This window comes from Coffea eugenioides, chromosome 2 (assembly GCF_003713205.1).
Source record: "Coffea eugenioides isolate CCC68of chromosome 2, Ceug_1.0, whole genome shotgun sequence".
Classification (NCBI taxonomy): Eukaryota; Viridiplantae; Streptophyta; class Magnoliopsida; order Gentianales; family Rubiaceae; genus Coffea; species Coffea eugenioides.
Window position 1 is genome coordinate 17,862,171 of NC_040036.1, and position 22,686 is coordinate 17,884,856.

The window sequence follows — 22,686 nt, forward strand, 5'->3', positions numbered from 1 at the left end:
AATAGAAAGTTTCAACTAGATTCCAAGCTAAAGATTTTTTTTCTGAAGAGAATAAATAAAATTGTAACTATTTTTTTCTCTTGAAAATGATATATTAACCAAATGGGAAGCACAAAAAGAGAACGCATACTAGTTTAAGAGGCAAAGTGAAAAAAGAGAGCCCACTTACATTATTGTGAGTTTGTGACTAACCTCGATGATATTGACACGACAATAATTTTATAGTTGTAACAAATTTAAATTGAAAAGATTATAATATCATTTGTAATCAAAATGAAGTGATGATTGTTGGTGACAGATTTTTCCCCTTATGTAAAATGTTGTTGTGTAATTTAAAAACAATACTATGACAATCGCATAGATGTTGGTGGTAATTTTCCATAAAATTAAGCTAATTAAAGCCTTTTTTAACAAATAAATGAAAGGGATAATTTCATAAATTTCCTTTGAAGTTTGTGATAATTTCACTGAGCTCTCTAGATATTTCAAAAATTACACTGACCTCTCCTAATTTGACACTTTTGATAACTAAATCTTAGATTTGCCCAAAAATTTAAATGGATACCCTAAAATGCCCTTAGTTTACAAAGTTTATATTATCTTCCTAAACAATTGTAAAATACATTGCAAAAAATATAAAGAAAAAGCATCAAGTTTTCAATACCTATATTTATTATTTAATAAACAATTATTACAATAGTTTTATCACTATGATTGGCTATTGCACATGGTGCTTTACTTGCGATACATATTCCTTCTAAGTTGGACAAGAGAATATTGTCATAATTTTTTTTAGAGTTTGTGAATTTTTTATTTTTTGGAATTATCATAATTTAGTAGTAGTTTTGGATAGTTTCCTTTTAAGTTATTGTTGCTTTTGATACAAAAAAAAAAGATCAACAAAAAAATTGGACCACATGCAAATTTGTCAAAAAAAAAAATCATTACTTCAACATTTGGTAATGATAGTGACTAAAGTCAATATTTATAATTTATAGTTATACAATTTTACTCGCAAAATATAAAAAAGAGGAATAAGAAGAGAAAGGGAAAAGAAAAAATAATTATAAATCCCACTCTTTCTAAATGCATATCAAACAAGGGAGTTTTATTAAAATAGGAAGATTAATTGTCATTTTAGGTGGATAACAGAGGTAGGTGTCATTTCTAAAACTTTGAGGGAGCCTAATGAAATTATTAGAAACCTTAGGGGAGGTGTCTGAAATTATCCCTAAATGAAAAGAAGAAAAATGGAGAAAGGTTTCTTCAACTACAGAAATTTTAACAGAAAAAAAGAAAAAAGAATAAAAGATTGAAGGAAGATCACCAAAACGACGTCGGAGAAACTCCATTGGATCGGATTGACAAAAGGTATAATATCTGGAAGAAAGCAGAGAAAAAGACGAGGAGGAGAGGAGAGGAGAGGAGAGGAGACAGAGAGAGAGAAAGAAATGAGCTTAGGATCAGCATCGTACCTGGCTCGAAGAGCAGCGCAGAAGGAGAGAGTAAGGATCCTCTACAGACGAGCTCTCAAGGACACTCTCAATTGGGCTGTACATCGCCACCTCTTCTATCCTGATGTAAATAATTATTCTCTTCATTTCCTAGGGTTTATTTCCATCAATTCGATCTCAATCTGCATTTCATACTATGTTCAATCGCTGAAGATTTGATTAACCTATCAAAACTCTATCGTTTACATTCTTACAGGCCGATGCTCTTAGGGAGAAATTCGAGGCCAACAAAGATGTGGTATTCTATCTTAGACTTTCTCTTTTTATGTGTCGCAGTCTTTTAGTATTTATTATTATTATTATTATTATTATTATTATTGTATTAACCAAGAGGCTGGTGTTAGTAGTCTGATGAAAAGTAGGATTTTGCTTGGTTGTAACTCATTTGGTTTTATTTGTAGAAGATGAGAATTTAACTAAGTGAAGTTACTTAAGCCATTTCTGAATAGGGGATTTGTTTAACATAATTGTACATTTTTGGGGTTCTAATTAATTATGCGTTTGAGTTGGGTTCTTCCCCAGTGATTGGGTCTTGTGGTATCATTTTATGTATAATGCTTTATGATGGTGAAACTCAATCGATAATCGACTGATTGCTGATTTAGTGAATACTCAAAATGTGACTAATGTGTTCACATTTTGATGTTGTTCCCATCGTTTTAAAATCCTTTAAATTTTAGAGCACAGGAATCTTAACTGTTTGCTGTGGTTTTGTTATCTGTTCTGCTTTTTTAAAGAAATAAGTCATAACCCATTGAAATATGTCGTGGTAGCTGCAGCATGTTGCATTTCGTGGCATTACTTTCCTCATATCATGTTATACCATGAGTCATGTATATCTGGTAACATATTCTATTTGTGGATTATTTGCCGTCTATGAGGGTTAAGTGGAGTTCTGTATGCTATGTGATGTCAAGCTTTTCATTTACTGGTCTTTTAAGCTCTGGTGTGTATTTGTTCCATTGACCATGATCTTTCTTATTGGCTGTAGTAATTGTGTAATACAGTACAGTGTCAGATAGCTTGATCTTCAACAGTGGGTTTGGAGTAATGTAGATGAACTTAAAATTTTAGTGTTTCTTGGATGAAGTCTGCTGTTTGCTCATCCTAATTGATGATATGTGCTCTACAGCCTAATGAGAGTTTGTTATATTGCTTCTGCTACATAGATGAACTGGGTTGGTTAATCAGATTTCTGTACAGAAAGTCATGCTGTGTTTTCTGATTCAGCACATTACATATGATCTTATATTGGATTTTTCTTTTAATTTTTAAATGTCATGCTTTTCCAGCAAGATCTTGAAACTATTGATAGGATGATAGCTGCTGGTGAAGTGACCTACAATAAGTGGCGCCATCCTGATCCTTATGTGGGTAAGTGTTTGCTTGAAGGTTTATTTATTAATATTTATGTTTAACCTTTTCTCTGATTTCATGAAGTATAGAAATTTCTGCCTATAGTTTACTTGCTTTAAGGTCATTAAAGACATAATGTACTCCATCCCCATTTAACTATGAGTTATCTTAATGCAAGAAAATTTAGTCATGTGCAGTGCGATAATGTATAAAAGATAGTCCCTTTTCTCCCTTTTGAGAACTGATTAATCGTATCCCTTCAACCAAGCTATGTTTGCATTATATATTGTGGATCTCTATAAAGTATTCGTATACTTTGCATGACCCAAGTCAATGTGACATCGAAAAAAAGTTGCAAGCATTTTGTAACTCATATCACGGATGTTTTATCTGGTTTCAATCTTGCTTTTGCTCCGCTTGTCTTTCTTGTAAGGCTGAGTCTCCTGAACAAATCAGCTTTTTGAATTTTGGTTTCTGAAAGTATTTCTCATCTTTTGTTTAATGAACAGTTCCATGGGCTCCTGGTGGCTCGAAGTTCCACCGAAATCCGACACCTCCTTCTGGGGTAAGTTGCTTTGATGTCCGTATTGGTTCTTTTCTTGTGACTAATTGAGTGTATGTTTTGTTTTATTCTCTTTGCCCCCCTTTTTATGAACTTAATGGTCCACTCTACTTCAACAGAACAGCCCCTTGGCAATTATGGTTCAAACAGGAATGCAATTAGATTTTTCATTTTCCCTTCTATTCTTGACCTGTTTTAAAGTAGCAAATTATGCATCGCATGTTCTGTTAGCTACTGTCTCTGATGCTGAATTATTTATTCAGTTGTGTGTTATTAGGCAGTTAATTATTGGATGAAAATATTCTCTCTCTATTTTTCAATGGGTTCGCTGGCTTGCAAAAACCAGTTATAAGAGGAGAAACGTGACTGTGTAATACTCTGATGTTAGTATGCTGTACCTATTTTTGTTGGTTATGCTTCTTGTCAACGCTTGACAACCTTTTTTGTTGTATTGCAATAATTTGAACTTTTGGCTGCTTATGCAGATTGAGATATTATATGACTATGGTAGGGAAGACAATGACTAACGCCCGATCTTCCTTCCGCAAAAATAACTGAAGGTTAGGGTCATACTTGTCATTAATCTTTTACATTTATTGCTGCAATGGAGTGGTTACAGTTACAAATCTACTCAAAGCAAATGTTGCATTGACATCATCCTTATTTATGGGATTAAGCAAAATTCATCCTAATCTATGGCATTAAGCAGAATTCGTCCTCAATTATGGCATTAAGCAAAGGTTAATTTCGCTCTTGCTCATGTTCATTGACATGTTTTTGGCACAAACTGTTGTTCTTCTTTGGCAAACATGGTCCGTGCATTCTTATCATTCATAAGTTGACCGAAGGATATAGGGCAATCATTTCTCCTGCACAATATCTGATGTGTATATCACATTCATTGGGAATTCCTAGCAAATTTGTTTTGTTTTGCTGAAAAATTGCTGTTGATGCAGATTAACTGGGCATCAAGGATGTGCAGAAAGAAGGTTCCCAGCCTGTGCATGTTTGTTCATGGCGGTGTTTTGAAAATCTGGAAGACATGCAGTTGGTTAATTTGTATTCTCTGAGCATTTTGACTTGGATTAGACAGTTTCCAGATGATGTGCCAATCTCTCAGAATAGTTGGATTTTGAATTTTGTCCCATTTGCTTGGACCTTCTATCATCCAACACGCTTTTTAAAATAAATCAGGCATTGAATCCTTGACTTCTGCGCATGCATTCTGCTGATTTCAAGTAGTATGTACTGAGTTATAACCGTTCGGTACTTGCACACTTGGCAAAGTGAGCCAATATCAGCTGTCAGTATCTGGTTTAAAATGAGCCGGTAAACCATCCCCAGGTGCTTATGTCTGCCAATTTGTTCCTGTTAATCCATGTACCATTTTGCTCGCTACAGTAGTTAACAGCAAACTAGAGCAACAAGATGAGTAAGTCGACTTATTATGGGTTCTCGTGTAGGTATAACGTCGGGTAGGAAAACAAAGGCAAGAAAAAAAAGCTACTTTTATCAAATATGACGGACAAATTAATGCACGATCACAATAACGCAGCTCCAGGAGGGCCTATTTTCCAAACCTAAAAACTTCATCAGCACTGCAATATCATAAACGATTGAGAAACCTAGTTCGCGTTAACCCTTGTCCTTCCCAAGAAAGCAAAGGAAATGAAGCTGAATAGAGGTTTGCCATTGTCGCGTCCAATTTCTGGTTAATAGGCTATCCCTTAAAATCAAGGAATAAACATGGAAGGAATGACATTGATTGAATTTCTTAATGACGAGCTTAAGCAATACAATTTTTGCGTGAAAGCTTCTGTGGCATTTTAGGTTTGCTAGGAAAATGATGTTTATTTGGTAAGGGCAAAGGACATATGAAGCGTACTTTATCATTGCAAGTGGTGCGCTGTTTGTAATCGCAAGATAGATTTTAGCTTCAAGACCGAGCAAATAGAGCAACTAAAACCCAAGTTAGCCTATGAAAGTCTTTTATTGACATATTTGTGTTGGAAGAGAGAAATAAAGGCCTACAAACAAAAAGCACACAGAAGGCTACATCCTTCGCATCTCTCAATTCCTCACTCTCCTCACACCGAAAACCAGCATGCCAGGCAACCCTCCTACCTCAGAATATTCGCTCGAGGGAGTTCCCCATTGACCTGATTGACGTTGTAAAATACCATTCAAGAGGTTCAAACATATAATCCTTCGTTCTATATTTTCTCATACAGGCTTTTAATTCCTGGACTTGGCCGGCCTCAGAATATCTGTACACCTATTATCATAGTTTAAGATAGAAAGCCTGCAGTAGTCATAGTCAATACTGCTATTACATGACCAGGACTAGCATTCAAAACAGCTGCATTAATGTATAACAGACCCATCATATCTTGCTTATTAATCAGTTTCTAAAAACTGAAACGATGAAATTCGATGATCTTTTCTTGCAAATCCTACAAAGAAATTAGGAAAGTTTGTAACTGTGTATCTGTGGATTATCTACATCAATTCCAGAGAGTAGGTTATCTACGTCAGGTGGAATCAAGGAGCAATCCCCAAAATTAGACCAATTCCTATCAAATATTCATTCAACCGTAAGTTCAAGTGAATGGTGAAGTCATACACACAGGAAAAAACATTAGAAAGTTGCAAAATCAAAATGAAGAATTACCTGGTGATACCAAGTCTCTTTAGCTCCCACTTATTAAGTTATTTTCAACACATCCCCCGGATTCCACACTAATTGTAAGAGAGAGATTTCATACTAATACTCAAAAGAGAACAGATAAGCATTCACGGGCTCTCAACAGATTTTGAGCACTAGAGAATGTCACAAGGACAGGCCAGTTGTCAACATTTTGGAAAGGATTCATGCCTTAGTCACTTGATAATTTACAGCCTGCATCTTTTATTGCAACTTATCCAAAAGGAATTGAAGTTCTATTCACTATAAGAAACAAGAATTACAGCCCAATGCCAAAAAGGACACATTACATACCAGTAGATGCCTGGTACATTGTACGCCTAAACATGGATTTACCAACTTCAGCTCCATCCAGTGGAAAAGCAAGAGCAATGGCTCTTAATATGACCAATACAGGATAACTTCAAAAACCGGCTAGTTCATATACATCCTGAACAAAAGTTAATCAAGTTTCCATCTCCCTCTTGGTCTGTGTGTTTACCCATACGAGCACGAGCATACTCCGACTAATGGCAGATTGTCAATGTGACTTCTACAAACTGCGTAGCTTAAGGATAGCCAACAGGCCAAATATACTGCGTAGCTTAATCATAGTCAACAGGGAAAACTAAGAATGCTTAACACCTTGTGTTATAGTTCATAACCAGATGAGGATAACAGCTTTCTACGAGAAAACGAACGCTCGCAAAAGCAACACTTCGATCCAGTAAATAAACCATAAATCACCATTATTGCATAAAGCAAAAAATACCCGATATTCTGATGTACGCATAATATCCCATAGAAAATGTACACATTTCCCTCCAAACGGAAATACCAAATTTGTATTACTTTTTTTTCCCCACAAAATACAGCAGAAAACTGCTATATCTAACCCCGGCTTTAATTATTTAATATTGCAAAATCAGATGAGCTTGAAAGGAAGAGGCCAAGGGGTAGACCTGGGGACCTCAACCCTATCCTTGATGCGTTCGATTTTTTTCTCTCTCTTGGGTCTGGCGTTGCCATATGATCCCTTGAATATCTTCCCTTTCTTCGTCCTCTTGTCCCCTCGGCCACACAGAATCGGTGATGATGTCATTGATGAAGACGATAACGATGACAACGACGATGAAGATGACGATGGTGAAAATGACAGGCGTTGCTCGGTTGCCTTCAGCATCCTCCTCGCTGCGGAGCCGCACCACTGTATCATCGCCATTTTCAGATTTCGTAAACCCTAAAACCCAAAATGACCAGATTTTACTAGCTCTGCGTTGGCTATTTGCAAAATTATCATAGGAGGATCCATATTTTAGATTTATTAAAAACCAAACCCACTATTGTTGGGTATTGTTTTTTTTACCCCGTACACTTTAACATATTACAGAGTTTTTTTTTATAATTATAATTAGTACAAAGTTTGTACATAAGAATTAAGAATTATAGCTTTCTCTTGACTTTAAAATTTTATTTTTTTTCCTGTTTTTCCCATGGGCCAAGTCAGAAAATATTAGCTAGAAACTCTCTTCAACTTAAAGTAAAAAAATTAGATAGTAGGTCAAATATTCGATTTTATCATTTGATACAATATAGTAGCATCGGCTTGCAAATAGAATGATGCAACTTTGAATTTGAAACAAAGTTATGACATACAACAATAAAATGTATCTAAAAAGTTTAAGTAGGTATTTAAAAAATCACTAAATTTATTTAAATAACCTGATGTAATTATTCAATAGAATTTAATGCTTAGAATCATTTTGGTTTAAAAATAATTTAAAAATGTTATAAGTTCCACATCAATAGGTTCTTTTAGAAATGGAAGTAACACAGCAACTTTGCAACATTTGGGAAATCAAGCATGTTATTGTTTTAGCAAAAACATTAGAGTCTTGACTTATGAAAGGTCTCATGTACCCCTAGACTTGTAACTTTGTAATGGGTCATAGATTTAAGAAATAGGGGCTTGCATTTCCATCAGCTAATAATAACAAATGAATAAATACAATTTTATTTAACTACAATGATAGTAGAAAATGAGGTTAAACTAGTGCTCAGCCACTACTTCTTCTTGAAGTTCTTTATTCGTTCGATCTAACTTTCTTAATGAAATTTTGAACTATTGTGCAAGTCCCATCCATCCTTTAAATCTTTTGTTTGAATTATCATTTTTTTCAAAATTTTTTTATATTTTCTGTAAACGCATTTTTTAATTACCTTTTTACTTCACATATATCAAATTATTACAATACATTTTTCTTAAAAAAAAAAACTCCGAAAATAGAAATCCAAAAGGGCTTGCCTTTTTCCGTAAACATATTTAAAATATGGAATAATTTCATAAACCTCCCTTGAGGTTTCTAGTAATTTCAAATAGCTACCCTCACATTTTGAAAATTACACATACCTCCCCTAGAACATAGGTTTGGGTTTTACCTTGATGATATAAGACCAAAAAAGTATATGAATGTCCAAAATTGCCCTCATCTAAATTTCCTTAGTATGAATAATCATTAAAAATTTTTAAAAGTCAAGAATACACTTGTATACTACCAAAATTATGAGTTTTATTGCTTAGTCAATGTCTTGATAGTTTCCATCCCCACGATTTTCTACATCCACTCAAAGTTTCAAACTCTTATCACTTCTTTTTCTTTTTCCGAACAAACTCTTTGTCTTAGATGCCAAAATGCACCGTCGTAATTCTTGCCTTCACAATCTTTACCTTTCTATAGGTTTCTTCCATATATTGTCTACCAAATCGTTAGTCATAAAACTCACAATCCTTACATTTTGCATACTCAAATGGCCAAGCGCTCAGTTACCAAAATGCTTCTAACCTCTGCACTCAACATTTGGGTTGGTCATCCTAAATTAGCCCACATTTTTTTTCTCTGAATTGACACAATTTTATTGAGAACAAGTTTGATGTCTATTAAGAGGAACTAGGAAAAACATCAACAAAGTGCAAGTTTGGAGTAGTAGTTTTAGTACAATCTATCAAATTATATTTTCTCGTAATTCAGTAGTTTTTTTGTGCTCAATGATATGAACAATTGGGTTGTTGGCAGTGATGATTTCTTCCATCATCATCAACAGCAGTAGCATGACAATAAGCTTAGTGAGGTAAAGGCTTTTAATGGGTTTTCTATGTGAAATGGATTTTTTGTGTGAAAATTTTAGATTTCTATTCTATTTCAATTCACAAATAGAATTACCAAGGTTTTAATAAGTAGAGTGGCAAAATAAAAAAGAGTTATAAGTTTTGGATTAGCATTTAGGAGATCAAGAATTCAAAAGACACTTTGAGAAAGGTGATAGGGATGGCGATGGTATGATAATGATAAAGAAGGAGACATCTACCTTGGTTAGTATATTTGAGTGATAGAAGGTTGCAATTTAATGGTCACAATATATAACCTAATAAAGAAGAATTGTTTTCCTTTTTTCTGTTATCTTTTCCCTTTTTTTTATCAATGGCTTGTCTTTTGAAAAATTATGAAGGTTATTATAGTCATTGTCTATCATTAAGGGAGGTAAGTGTAATATTGAAAACTTTAAGGGAGCTCAGTGAAATCACTAGAAACCTCAGGGGAGGTTTCTGAAATTATCCCTTAAAATATTTAAGGTGATGGATATGTGGGGAGTGGGGACGCATCATTTATAAGTCGGTGGCTCAAAATAAAACACGACAGCGGACGCCCAAGAAAACAAAACGACTTACCACGAGCAAGAAAATATAGAGGATTGGAGACATCCTTCGATTCTCTTGTCAGTTTGATAACTACATATCAAATTTGAGAGCTCAGGAGGAATGGAAACCCGTGGAGCTATTGCTGCTGCTGCTGCATTCACCTGGTCAAACTCCATTTCTTCCGCCCATCATCTTTCCCCGCAGCCCTTCTCTGTCAGTTCCATTTTTACCTTCTGCACGTTGTCGTTCATCTCAATTGATGAATAATCTCTTTTGTGCTCTATTGCATGGTACTGACAGCAGCCCATTCCTTGCTTGGAATGTATTCTTGGATAATTTGTGTAGGCCTATGGGTGTAGGACTCCAAAAATTCGGTGCCTGCATGACTCTGCTCCATCTCAAAAAAGGGTACTTATTGCCAAGCCATAAGATCTTCACATTATTTTTCTTACATTTGCAGAACTCCAAAATGTAAGTTGAATGTGATGCTTGACCAGCTAAATTACTAGTACTGCTGCAACCTTTTAGTTATTGCTGCAATTTTACCACCCAAACTGCAAAATAAAGAAAGGAACGAGAAATGGTTTTTATGACTGTGATTCTTAGAAGTTGTCGTCTACTTTATTGTGTGAATTCATATATCATATCGAGTTGGAGCTGCATTTAAGTTCTGCCCCCACTGAATTGATAACATTCTGTGATAGCCAAGTAAGGAATTGGAGTGGCTAAATAGGTATGTGTAATTGAAACAGTTCGGGGCATGGTACGGTGTAGTAAAATTATTTGGATTGGGTGATTTACTCATTTAACTTTGGGCAGGCAGATCAAATGATCGTTTCTGTGACTGGGGCAACAGGGTTCATTGGTAAAAGACTGGTCCAAAGGTTACATTCAGGTAGCTTCAAACTAGCCAGAACGATGTAATCGATTTTACAGATATCTACCCCTGAAAATCTGAAAATATATTTTGAAATCATCAACTTGGTATTAACAGTATAAACCTTAACATGATGACTCACCTTCCTGCCTCATTACTTTTGAATGTAGATAGCCATTATGTTCGTGTCTTGACGAGATCTAAATCCAATGCGCAAGCAATTTTCCCCGGTAAGAAGGTAATGATTACCTAAAATATGTGTTATAGTCTAAGCAATGTAATTGCTTTCTTGGTTGTTAAGGTAGCTAATAAGTACGAGGACAAATGGTTACAAGAATAATGGAATGGAACTCTTTGGTTGATTCTTTCTTCTTCCTCTCCTCTCTTGGTCATTTCTTTGCTTTGCATATATTTTTTATTTTCCTGTTTTTTTTCTCTGACCTTCTGATAACCTTAATATTTAGCCAAGCAATTTCCTGGAATTGTATTTGCTGAGGAGTCTGAGTGGAAAGATTGCATTCGGGGCTCAACAGCTGTGGTAAATTTGGCTGGAATGCCCATTAGTACGAGATGGTCTCCAGAGGTGCAGTTCTTATTTTCTAACTAATCTTATGAATTTTTCAAATGTCTCACATCACAAATATTCAATTACACAATTTGATATTTGGAGAATAGTGTGTAGAATTCCAGATGTAACATGCATGCAAGTATAATTAATAGAATAAAATCTGTCCATGCTCTTCAAATTCTAGCTTCATTAATTTGTTAACCTGAGTAGTCTTAATGGTGATATTTATTGATCTGTGTGTGAAAGTTTGGTTATGGTGTCTACAATGGAGAATTCTAGCTGTCTTAATGTCTGCATTGGATGAGCATCAGCTAAAGTTCTTCATTTGGTTACTTTTGCTGGCTAGTTGTGAATGGGAATCTTTTTGTTAATACTATGTACTTCTTGTTATTGGTTTTTGTTTCTTAGCACCTTCTCAGCATTGATCTACAAATTGGTAAACCAAATATATTAAGATCCTACCGTTATGCAGGGATTTGTTAGGTACAATTTGTGGAGTAAATATGTGATTTAAATTGGGTGATCATACACCTATATGCCTTTAACATACATCACCTCCATATTTGAATGTGAATAAATTCCTAATTTGGGACCTCTAGTATATTCTGGACCTGTTCTTTCCTGTTTATTTCAACTTTCTTTTTCAGGGCCGTCAACGTGTACATTAAATTCTCAGTATGTGGTAACGTGTTCTCTTAACATGATACTGCAGATCAAGAAAGAGATCAAGCAAAGCAGGATTAGAGTCACCTCAAAGGTTTTCTTATGCCTTGAGTCAATTAACTTCTTTAGAGTCACCTCAAAGGTTTTCTGATCCCTGCCTTTGTTGAGCTTGAGTATATGAACATTTTCTGCAGGTTGTAGATTTGATAAATGATTCAACAAGTGATGTTCGCCCTGAAGTTCTGATTAGTGCAACTGCTGTTGGTTTTTATGGTATTAGTCCAATTTCTACTCTGTGCTGAAAGCACTTGTCTATCAGAAAAGGAAGTGTAATTGTGCTCAGCTTCATTTTGAAAGCTTGCATATTACTGAAGAATATATTATGTCACCATTTTTGTCTGATTCCTTACTTTTAACGTAGAAACTGTTGTACTGAGGAAATTGGGCGTATATGTACCTAAAATGTGCTGCTTGTTCCATTTTCACTTTGACTTATTTTAATACTCAGGGACCAGTGAGACTCAAGTTTTTGATGAAAAGAGTCCATCAGGGAATGATTATTTGGCTGAGGTAAAACTTTGATTATGTTGCCGATGAACAAAGGCTGGTGAATGATAATAATTTCTACTCTTGTGGTGGACTGTTTGACCTTAATAATTATGTTACCCATCAACAGATTTTTGTCTAATCTGGCACCTTCTTTCCTGATATTCAATGTGCATCCCAGGTTTGTAGAGAATGGGAAGGAACTGCCCTCAAAGTCCAAAAAGATGTCAGGCTAGCCTTGATTCGCATTGGAGTTGTCCTTGGGAAAGATGGTGGTGCTTTGGGTAGGATTTCATGCTGTGAATTATTTGTCTAAGTTGTACATTCTGAAGCTCCTATACTGCTTCTAAGTCAATCAACCTGTTTTCTAGTATATTGATTGGTCCGTGTCATATTACCTGAATCTGGTATTCATTGCTATGTTTGTTACTTTGTACTTGCATATGATTATTTAGCTCATAAATGGTGACATCTATGCAAAACATTTATAGAACATTAAAAAACCAGGTATCCGATTAAATGTAAGCGTGTCATAGGTTGCATTGTAGATCTGTAAATAGCCCAATTAGAGCGATTGTGACATAATTGCAAGATGAAGTTGGTTTGCACATCTTTGTTTATCTTCAGATTTTACTTGTGGAAATGTGTTTATAGGTGTAGCAAGTTCAACCAGATAACATGTCTACTGTCATGATTCTGTTTGTAATTGAAGTTAATTGATGCTGATCATTACAAGCATTTTTATTTGCACGGTCCCTGCAGCTAAAATGATCCCCCTTTTTATGATGTTTGCTGGTGGACCTCTGGGCTCTGGAAGACAATGGTACTGCACTTTTACTTTAGTACTCAAAAGAACTCCCTTAGCTCTCTCTGTTTCCTGTGTAGTAAATGGTTATTAGCTCTCCGCAAGCAAGGAATTGAGACAATTTACATTGAAATGTTTTAAATGATAGTTCAACTTGGAACTATTCCATAAATTACACTAAGAATAAGAAGGGCAAAGTTTCCTTTTTTAAGCACCAGGCTTTAATGAATGGTACCTTCAAGACCTCAAGGGTCAAGGTGGAATTTTCCTTGATCATATGCTAAGATTGTTTACTATTATGGTTTTTTAAATTGTTTTTCTTTTATGTTCTGCATTAGCTTAATACATTTTTGTGTTGCCTTTTTCTGTAGGTTTTCATGGATTCATGTGGATGATCTAGTTAATCTGATATGTGAAGCTTTATCCAACCCATCTTACAAAGGCAAATCTCTTCTGACTTACCCCATATAGAGTTCTGGTGAAAATTTTGTTTATGTGCTCATGAAAATTAGATTGTCAATATTTGTAAAAAAGGAAATCTAGATGGCCAGTTTGATAGTCATTAACTTCTTTGACTCATGATACCTTTTGGAGATAAAATTGAGATACCTCTTTCTACCATATGACACAGTGAACAGTAATTAAGGATGAATGTTGTATAGATTAACAATTCTTTCCTATCATCCTTCCTTGCAGTTCTGAAATCGGAAAGCTTAATTTGGCCTTATGTAATCAGTTAATGAACACCGTCTTATTTCCACCTGTATAGAATACATCACCTGCCTATAGTGCTCCAGTTTTGTTTGAGAGTCAAGTATCTGCATTTTTCAACATACTTCCAATATTTAGATCGTCTTAAGTTGGTGTTCGTATAATGATTCTAAATTTCTAACATTGGACAGCTGATTGGTTGGTGTTACAGGGGTCATCAATGGCACTGCACCAAATCCTGTCAGGCTGGGGGAGATGTGTGAACAACTGGGATCTGTTTTAAGCCGGCCTTCATGGTTGCCAGTGCCAGATATTGCACTAAAGGCGGTTCTTGGAGAAGGTGCTTCAGTGGTAAGATCCCCTGCCTCCTGACTCTTAAAATTATGCCCTTCCCTCTTTAGTCACTAAGAAAGGTAACGTGGTTATCCTAGGTTTTGGAAGGACAGAAGGTGCTTCCCGCTAGAGCAGAGGAACTAGGTTTTCCGTTCAAGTATCGTTATGTGAAAGACGCACTGAAAGCCATAATGCCATGACTACGCTGAAGCATGATATGCTGCTGGACAACGCATAATCAACACCTTCAATTTTTTTCATTTGTTAGGCCGGGAACTGAGGTAAGTTCTCAGGTCTAGTTCTTAAGGTTGCGAGCTACCTCAACTGAGAAAAGCTTAATACATCACAGAGAGAAGTATCTCCTTCTTCACTTTTTCCTTTGAACTGTTGTCTCCTTGATGAAGCTCTGCTGAATTACTTTGCTAAAAATTACGTGGACTTGTGTTAGTCACTCTTTAGATCCCAAATCACACGTACAAGAAAAAAATGTAGAAGATACAGAAGAGGAAAAGGTTCAAATTTTGTCATGGCTCTGCAAAACCCGGAAATTACCCACAGTCTGTTTTTGGATACAAAAATAAAATTGGTAGTCTTCGAATGGTACAAACAAATCTATACATACATGATTACACACACTGACACACACATGTAAAAGCTCTACCAGTTGGTTGCTTAATTGAGGCTTACTCATTTACCTTTCAACTTTGCTTCCAACTAACCACTTGAAACAACTTTTATCTCTTCATTTGAATTGTTTGCTTTTCCGACTATATAAAGTGACTTAGTTTGATAAACATATATGGAGAAATCGGGCATTCATATATAAAATAACTTACTTTGATAAACATCTATGAGTAATTGGATATTAATACATAAACTAATTTAAAACAATCACAGAGATGATTATTCACTAAACTTATATTTTTAACTCTAAAAAATTTTAAAATATTAAAATTTGACACAGATAAATTTTTTAAAATGCATAAACATTACTAGATGTAGCCAATATCATGACCATTTATTAAGTATAGTATGAATTTCATTTATAAATTTCTTCCACACCTGGTAAACTTTCATTTCAAAATCTCAAAGACCATTAATTGCTTTTTTTATTTTGGGTTACAAAAAAGCACGAAATATAAAGAGACGTATATCTTTGTGTAACATCGTGTATCTATTTTCCTTCTATAAAAGACCAAATTACTGTGATCATACGAGCATGGAAAGTCAATGGTGGGGGCAGGGCTGGGAAACAGAGCTAAAGAGTAAGGCGGGAGCTGAGGGAGTTTTCTGATGACGATCCCTATTCAAAATTCATATATCATCCTCTTATGTTTGAATTAAGTGCCAAAGTATCATGAATCATACTGCAATTAGAAATCAAAATGACCAAAATATATAAATTTAATACAGATTTTGCATGGGATTTAGCATTTTTTTTATATAATTCTCTCATAGTTTTTAAAATTTATACACAATTCCTTCATAATTAATAAATAATTTGCATGTTGACATTGAGGGTTTTTTTTTTTGACATTTTAGTTATTTTCGTTATGTCTGGAAAGTTTCGTAATTTTGACACTTTATTCTATAGTATGAAGTGGACATATACGTGAAAAAAAAAGTCACAAGAGGTAAAATGTAATTTACCAAAAAAAAAAAAAAGTAAAAAGAGAAACTGATTCCTTCATCACCCCTTTTGGATAATCTCAGCAATTTAAGGTAATTTTATTTCGCTGACTTTTTTCTTTACGAGTTGATATTTTTAACCTCCACTGATCTTTACAGATGGTAAAATACATTATTTGAAAGCTTAAGGGTGGTAAAGTGCAATAAGCTCGTCATCCAAACTAAATTATAATGTATGCGGATAAATTTTTGTAAATAATTTGTCTTGCCATCCAAACACGCTGGCACCTCTATTTCATTTTTCTACATGTTTATGGTTCTCATGAAAATGGTTCCATAAATATACTTTAAAGAATTTCCAAGCATTCCTACAACGACTAATCTTCATTTTCATAGCGTTCTTCTAGACTAGGACATGTATACGTTTTCTACCCATCTTAATTTGTTGAATCTTGTATAGGAAAGCAATTAATTAACCTTTCTTGATCTCCCATTTTCTCATCCTCACAAGAATCAATTTTCGAAGGAAAAAGAAAAAGAAATTCTAGGAATGACGCATTTAATGCCACGCACACAATTCTCCAAAGCTCAATTGTGTGTGTTGCAAGGGAAGATAAGAAATATAGAACATTGCCAATTAGCTATTAGCACCACTCTCACATGAGAAATTACGCATTTAACGCCTTTGGCCTTTCACTTGTTCTTCCTTCGCTACTAAAACGCAAAACGAGAGGTGGATGACAATAAAAGAGGAACAGGTTGTTGCCCCAAACCACAATCCACGCCCGCAGGGCATATACCACTCGATACTGCGTATCAACTCAAGTGAATATCTTGACTTGTACTTAGAGATTGAATGCAGAGAGAGACTTAGTCTTGCAGATTAAAACATCGAAGCTTTACAGATATTTCTTTAACAAATTAAGTTCTACTTCCCATTATACTTAAAAATATTAACCTGGAAGTCAATGATACTACAATAATTCGGTTGAATATGTTGAGTTTGAGTTCTAACCCAGATTGAGAGTTGATTTAACAATAAATTGAAGGCCCTCAATCAAGAACCACACAAGTTAAAGACCTTGAGCAGTATGACATTATCCCTTCAGTGAATATTTCTTCCCTGTGAAAGCCTGGAACTTTGGCTCTTCTTTCTTTTCAGGTTCTTCTGGTTTAGTCTCTTTCGAAGGTTCCTACAGAAAGAGACGTCAATGGTTGGAATCACATGAACATATGCTCAGCTTCAGGTTATACATGAGAGAGAGACAGACAGACAGACAGACCTTTTGTGTTTCGCGTGTACGGTTTTGGTTTGAGCCAAAGACGAGCTTTCCCTGAGACTGTCGACTAGCACCCTGTGAACTTGAACCTGAAGAAGGCTGTGCGCCACCAGAGACCTCAGGTCGCTTATCATTGGAACCGGACGAAGAAGCTGGTGAAGGTTGGTATTTCATGGGTTTCCCATCTAAGCGTCTTCCAACACCACTAAATGGGTTAAATTTTGGTTGTGCATTTTCTGAAGCCTCTGGACCTTCATGAATGACAACAAAGTTAATCAACAGCGTTTCATCCCAATTCAGGATTCTTATACCCAAAGAAAAATCAGCAACAGTCCATAAGATAATTAGTTTTGGAAGGTGCGCCAAGGAACACTAATCAAAAGTCCAACAAAAATTTTATTATGAACACAGTAATATGAAAAGACAGGAGGATTAATCTTTCCTACACTGTCAGCGTTGGATGAATGACAACTATATAAAATTTGAATTTGAAATTTAACTTTTGCACACATATCATGAATCAAATGGTGATAGTGTATACACTGTCAGTGTATATAAGATTTACTCTTTCTTGAATAGCCTCACTTATAAGCTTTTCTTGAGTGTTATTATTTTACTCTACTGCCCCATATTGTTCAACAAGCTATCTTCATATTAAATGCTGCAGATTTTATACAGATCTAGATGAGAGATTCACATTAAGAATATAGAAACATAAGATCTCAGTGTCAAACAGAAGAAAATCTAACACTAATAATTTTTTTTTTCCAAGGAACACGATATGCTAATTAAAAGGCATAAAATTTGTGTCTTCCTAAAGGCCCCTTACCAATTGACCTTACCATTACTACTGGTTATCAGCTAGTGCAAGTTCTGAAGGAGCTCATTAGACAGAGCACTTTATACTAAGTTAACACAGATGGTCACTTAAGTCTCGTGCTCTGATAAGAGAAATGCTATATATCCAACTTTAATGGTAATGTAAAAGAAAAAAAAAAAGCACGGAAAAAATTACACCTCCTAATGCGTTGCTTGATGCAGGAGAAGGGGTGGGTTTTTCAGGTTCCTTGTAATCCAGTGGAGGAGCAAAGTCCACTTCACAGTCCGTTTCAATAATGCTTATGGCATTAGAGGGTTTTGTCTCTATAATATCAATGTAGTACTTCTTGTTGTTGTAGGCCACCATAATACTGTCACCCGTTGTTAAGCAGGAAAAGTTTCTTAGTGTTGTCTCCAAGCTGCACCAGCAAAAACAAAAGTCAAACATGGACCTCTACCACCCTAAATCCATATCAAATCCACTACTTATTTATCAAATATTCTGCAAATGACGATCAATAAAATGGAAAATCTCAAGATTTCGACAAACCAGCTGCCATCCTGAAGACAACTTCTCCAACTCCAAGAAAAGTACATCAATGGTCAAAAGTAGGTAGTGATCATGCAGAATGTTCTATTAAATTCTAGAAAAAACTTCCAGATGAAAATGAGGAAAAGGCAGCGACTAGTTCAGAACAGCTATAGCCATTTAAACAATGAAGACAATGCGAAGCCGTGCTGCAGAAATTAAATTGCATTATGTAATCCTCTAAGATAACAAACTGATAAATTCTCTAAGGGGAAGCACCTTGGTTTCTAAACTGATTTGGAGGCAGTCTGCAATATTAAGGGCCACATGATCCAGGAAAAACACCAAAAGCACCAAGTCCTGAATTATGTTTCATGCAGCTTTTTCCAATAAATGAAAATAATGCTTACAAATGAAGCAGGAGACAGCAAAACAAGTTGGAATTTCTAAAACTGGGCAAGACCTTGTGTTTGCCAATGGTTAACTCATATATACGCCTAAACAGAATTCATGAATGCTTGAGTGCCAAAACACCATCCATTAATGCACCCCCCCCCCTGCGGGCCCCCCCTCCTCTGATAAGCATCAAAGAAAGCATTTGCAAGAGTTGACAAGACAGGCAAGAACCATAAAATTTATTCCGAAACTGCATGACTGTACATCACCAAGCATACTAGAATCAGTCTGTGAAAGAAAATATCATAATCTGACCTACACCATAATGAAACATTACGTAGTAGAGAAGAAACAACAAAGATACTTTAGCAAACTTACATGGCTTTGGGGTTGGAAATTTCCAAGAAGTCCTTAGTGTGTGGTTGCAACTTAACATATGTACCCTTAGGAAGAGTCACATTTTTCACACGTACAATATCTCCTTCTTGTAACAACAAATTCTCCATCATCTACATGAATAATTTGCATTAAATGATGGCTGTACCAATTCAAATGACATATATGCTAGAAGACTTCATGATGCATACCCAATATGGCATATATATCATGCCCTCTTCTGCAATGAACTCTAGAACCCCACAATGAGATACCCGCTCTGTTGCAGCATTTCGAAGCTCAAACAACATTGGATAATCAATATGAAGAGATGCTGCATAGGCAAAGCCATATATTTTCAATGCCAATTGCTAGGAAAGACGTGAAATATTGGCACAAGATGACTGGAAAAAAATTAAAGCTACTAACCGAGACGGTCAAGAGCTGAAGGAGGCATTATAACTGTCAAAGCATTACAAACAAGGAAGAATAAGATCACGCAGCAACCATAACAATGAACACCATCAAAGCTCAAAGAGAAAATATAACTTACTTTTATCACCATTTTCTATCTGTGGCTGCATGATTAAGAGGGGAATAATAGCATCAGAGATAATAAGTCAAGGGCAAACTAACAGAAGGAAGATACTTTAAAAGAATGGTGTTGGTGTACAAGTTGACGTGCTACCATGAAGAGCGCATAACCCAGAAATACAATAAAGAAATTCAAAAATCTTCTAAACAAAAAAAAAGGCAAAATTCAGAAAGTTAAATGTGTCTGATTTCAAAGGTTCAAACAAAAAGTATCCATTTCTAAAGACAAAGAAAACAATAACAGTAGGATTCAACATTACTTTTGTCGATTTCAAAATGACTGAAGAAATTGTGTTGACCCAAGCTCAGATTCCAATAATATTATACTAGATGACACAAACAAATCTATTTGCTAACAAATGCCTCCAACCTTATCGATAAAAGATGCAGGGTAGCATCGATACGTTTGCTCGAATGATGTTCCATGATACCCATACCCGTCAAAGAACTGCACAATCCAAACCAATGCAATGAGAACAGTAACAACAGTAAAATAACTAAAAGAAATAACAACAATAATGACAATATAACTCTTGATGGCTTTGAAAAAACCAAGTCCTGTTTGAAAAAGCAAATGGCATGGATGACATGTTAGGCAAGTGATGTTAGATTACAATTTTCTTTTTCTACCTCTTTTTCGACTAAAACAAAAGGCAATCAAGTCCAGGTCAATAGGAATGGAGTTACATTCTTAATTATGTACCATTGGCCAGTTCCCATATGCAATCTGAAATTCCCCACTACTTACAACAGCTAAGCATGATGGGAAACAAGAAGTTCACTACCAACCATGTGGTCGAGAAAGGTCATATTATCTTAGAATGGAACAACTCCATTCAGGTTAGACTTCATAAAATTACAGCTATATTGAAAGGGCAAAAAAGAAGAAAAGTCTATGACAAGATACTACCAAAGAATGACACAATTTTCAACATGATGCATGTAAAAATGAGAAAGAGCTATAATTATTTTTCAAAGGAAATCTCTTCTGTTTCCTTGCATTATTAAATGGTGTTTTAAGAATACAAAGCAATCCAACTATGATCCTATTTGGAAATGAAAATTGGCGTCCAAGACTAAACAACTCTAGCTTACTGTCACAAAAGTGTTCCAACAAGCACAATTGAGAAAGCAGGTCTAGAAAACAGGTGCTACAACAGCCCCACATTGGCAGGAGCAAGGACGACCTAGGTGAGGTATGTTTCCCTGATGAAAGGATTGGTTATAGTCAAAGGCAATTCAAGGCTTGTTATTTTTCAACTTTACTCCAGCTACTGGCTTATCCAAACCACTCGTGCTATTAGTTATGCATCAACTCCCCCCCCCCCCCCAAAACAAAAAAAAAAAAAAAAAACCCAAAAAAAAAGTGAGCTACTTCAAAAACACTTTCACTATGATTGGTAATTTCATTTACTGTATGCAGTCAGCGCAATCAATCCTCACAATTTTAGTCAGGCAATTCCAAGAAAGTCTCTTCTTTTTTCAGTTCCGCAAGCACATTCTAATTGAAGAATCACGAAACTCAACTACAACTTCAAATTGAAAAACTAAAAGAAACCATAATTAGGGTCAAAAGTAAATAGTGAAGTAGCATCACTTCACAATAGAAGCAGCTCAAGAAATCACAATGATACGATCAATCATAAAACATATCATGAAAGCCTATAAGTAGCCAAACAATCATATTACCATAGTTACAAATCTTTGAGCTAACTCAGCAACTGCTCACTGTCTTAGGCAAACCTAATTAAGGGGCAAAAATATAATATCAATTAATTTACGAAGCCAAAAGAAAAGATACAGACAAAATTCAAAATACAAAATTCACGGGTATTTAAGATCTAGATATTTTTAAAAATTCCAAAATTTGACGGTACGAACTTCGATGACAAAAGATAGGGCAGAACTTTTGAATGATCAAAAATTGTGACAGAAAAAGTGAACCTGAGAGAGAGAATTAGGGTGACTTGCAGTGACGATTGTCGGAAGTTTAATCGGGGAACAAGCAAAACTCTCCTGAAGAAGAAGGGAAGGGAAGGGAAAGAAAAAGGCTAAGATGCGCCTGCTGCGTGTTGTGCACGCCTGGTTGCCTGGCACCACGTGTAATTTTCTTGGAGATTCTTGGGCTTTTCCTTTGGTAAGTTCATTAGGCCCAATACAGTTGATCTAGAGTTGGGGAAGCCGAGACCGTATCGCCATGGAACAATTTTGCCTGTCATTCTGCCCAGATTTTCTTGTTCTAAATGCTTTGTTTATTCTTTTCAGTTAATCATTGCTTGTAAACGGGTTTTTCCTTTTTTCGGTTACACTGAGTGTTGTTTTGGCATATAGGTGTTCATAAATTCCGAGATCTGTCCAAAAGAATCAGGCCTAACGACAAAGTGTTCTAGGTTAGTTGGTCTGTTCTCAGTACTACACTAAAATGAAAGGCCTGGCCCAAGTTTTCTCTCCCGTTTCTATTTTGGGTCAGGAAAGCTGTAGTGATCCAGTTAAATCTTTACTAGTTTAGAAGTCAAACGGGACATTCTATCCATTATGTCTGTTCACTTTTCTGTTCAATACAAAATTACATAGTTCCACCTAATAATATTACTAATATGGCACATAACAAAACTTCAGCCGTTTGGCTGCCACATGCTTCTTCTTCTTTTTCTTCTTTGTTTTTTTTTCAGAAACACCATTTAATTTAGATTACTACAACGACAGTTTTCTACTTTCATCTTTGACAATCCGTTATCAATTGCATCAA

General features: G+C 35.4%; 4 protein-coding genes across 5 annotated transcripts; 2 read left to right on the forward strand and 2 right to left on the reverse strand.

Moving 5' to 3' along the window:
- Positions 1-1,390: 1,390 nt before the first annotated feature.
- On the forward strand, positions 1,391-4,651 carry LOC113761575 (NADH dehydrogenase [ubiquinone] 1 beta subcomplex subunit 9). Its single transcript, XM_027304635.1, has 6 exons — positions 1,391-1,580; positions 1,711-1,752; positions 2,807-2,888; positions 3,380-3,435; positions 3,918-3,992; positions 4,389-4,651. Exons 1-5 carry the CDS (start codon positions 1,452-1,454, stop codon positions 3,957-3,959), a joined length of 351 nt encoding a protein of 116 aa, XP_027160436.1. The 5' UTR covers positions 1,391-1,451; the 3' UTR covers positions 3,960-3,992; positions 4,389-4,651.
- A 1,687-nt stretch (positions 4,652-6,338) lies between these two features.
- LOC113761183 (30S ribosomal protein S31, mitochondrial) lies at positions 6,339-7,362 on the reverse strand. The gene has a single exon (XM_027304052.1). It carries the CDS (start codon positions 7,335-7,337, stop codon positions 7,041-7,043), a length of 297 nt encoding a protein of 98 aa, XP_027159853.1. The 5' UTR covers positions 7,338-7,362; the 3' UTR covers positions 6,339-7,040.
- A 2,500-nt stretch (positions 7,363-9,862) lies between these two features.
- Positions 9,863-14,766, forward strand: LOC113762925 (epimerase family protein SDR39U1 homolog, chloroplastic). Of its 2 annotated transcripts, XM_027306567.1 has the most exons (13): positions 9,863-10,025; positions 10,158-10,220; positions 10,632-10,707; positions 10,860-10,919; positions 11,154-11,272; positions 11,970-12,014; positions 12,115-12,193; positions 12,429-12,490; positions 12,648-12,750; positions 13,229-13,289; positions 13,643-13,713; positions 14,194-14,333; positions 14,414-14,766. In XM_027306567.1, exons 1-13 carry the CDS (start codon positions 9,933-9,935, stop codon positions 14,513-14,515), a joined length of 1,074 nt encoding a protein of 357 aa, XP_027162368.1. In that variant the 5' UTR covers positions 9,863-9,932; the 3' UTR covers positions 14,516-14,766. The 2 variants fall into 2 exon arrangements, with proteins under 2 accessions (XP_027162368.1, XP_027162369.1); XM_027306568.1 differs by lacking the exon at positions 9,863-10,025 and having other exon boundaries at positions 10,214-10,283.
- A 2,030-nt stretch (positions 14,767-16,796) lies between these two features.
- On the reverse strand, positions 16,797-22,005 carry LOC113762195 (ubiquitin recognition factor in ER-associated degradation protein 1). Its single transcript, XM_027305522.1, has 10 exons — positions 21,882-22,005; positions 21,627-21,680; positions 20,308-20,385; positions 19,897-19,921; positions 19,773-19,805; positions 19,556-19,677; positions 19,347-19,477; positions 18,242-18,462; positions 17,228-17,475; positions 16,797-17,137 (listed from the first exon to the last, which is right to left on the reverse strand). Exons 2-10 carry the CDS (start codon positions 21,627-21,629, stop codon positions 17,042-17,044), a joined length of 957 nt encoding a protein of 318 aa, XP_027161323.1. The 5' UTR covers positions 21,630-21,680; positions 21,882-22,005; the 3' UTR covers positions 16,797-17,041.
- Between the last annotated feature and the right edge of the window lie 681 nt (positions 22,006-22,686).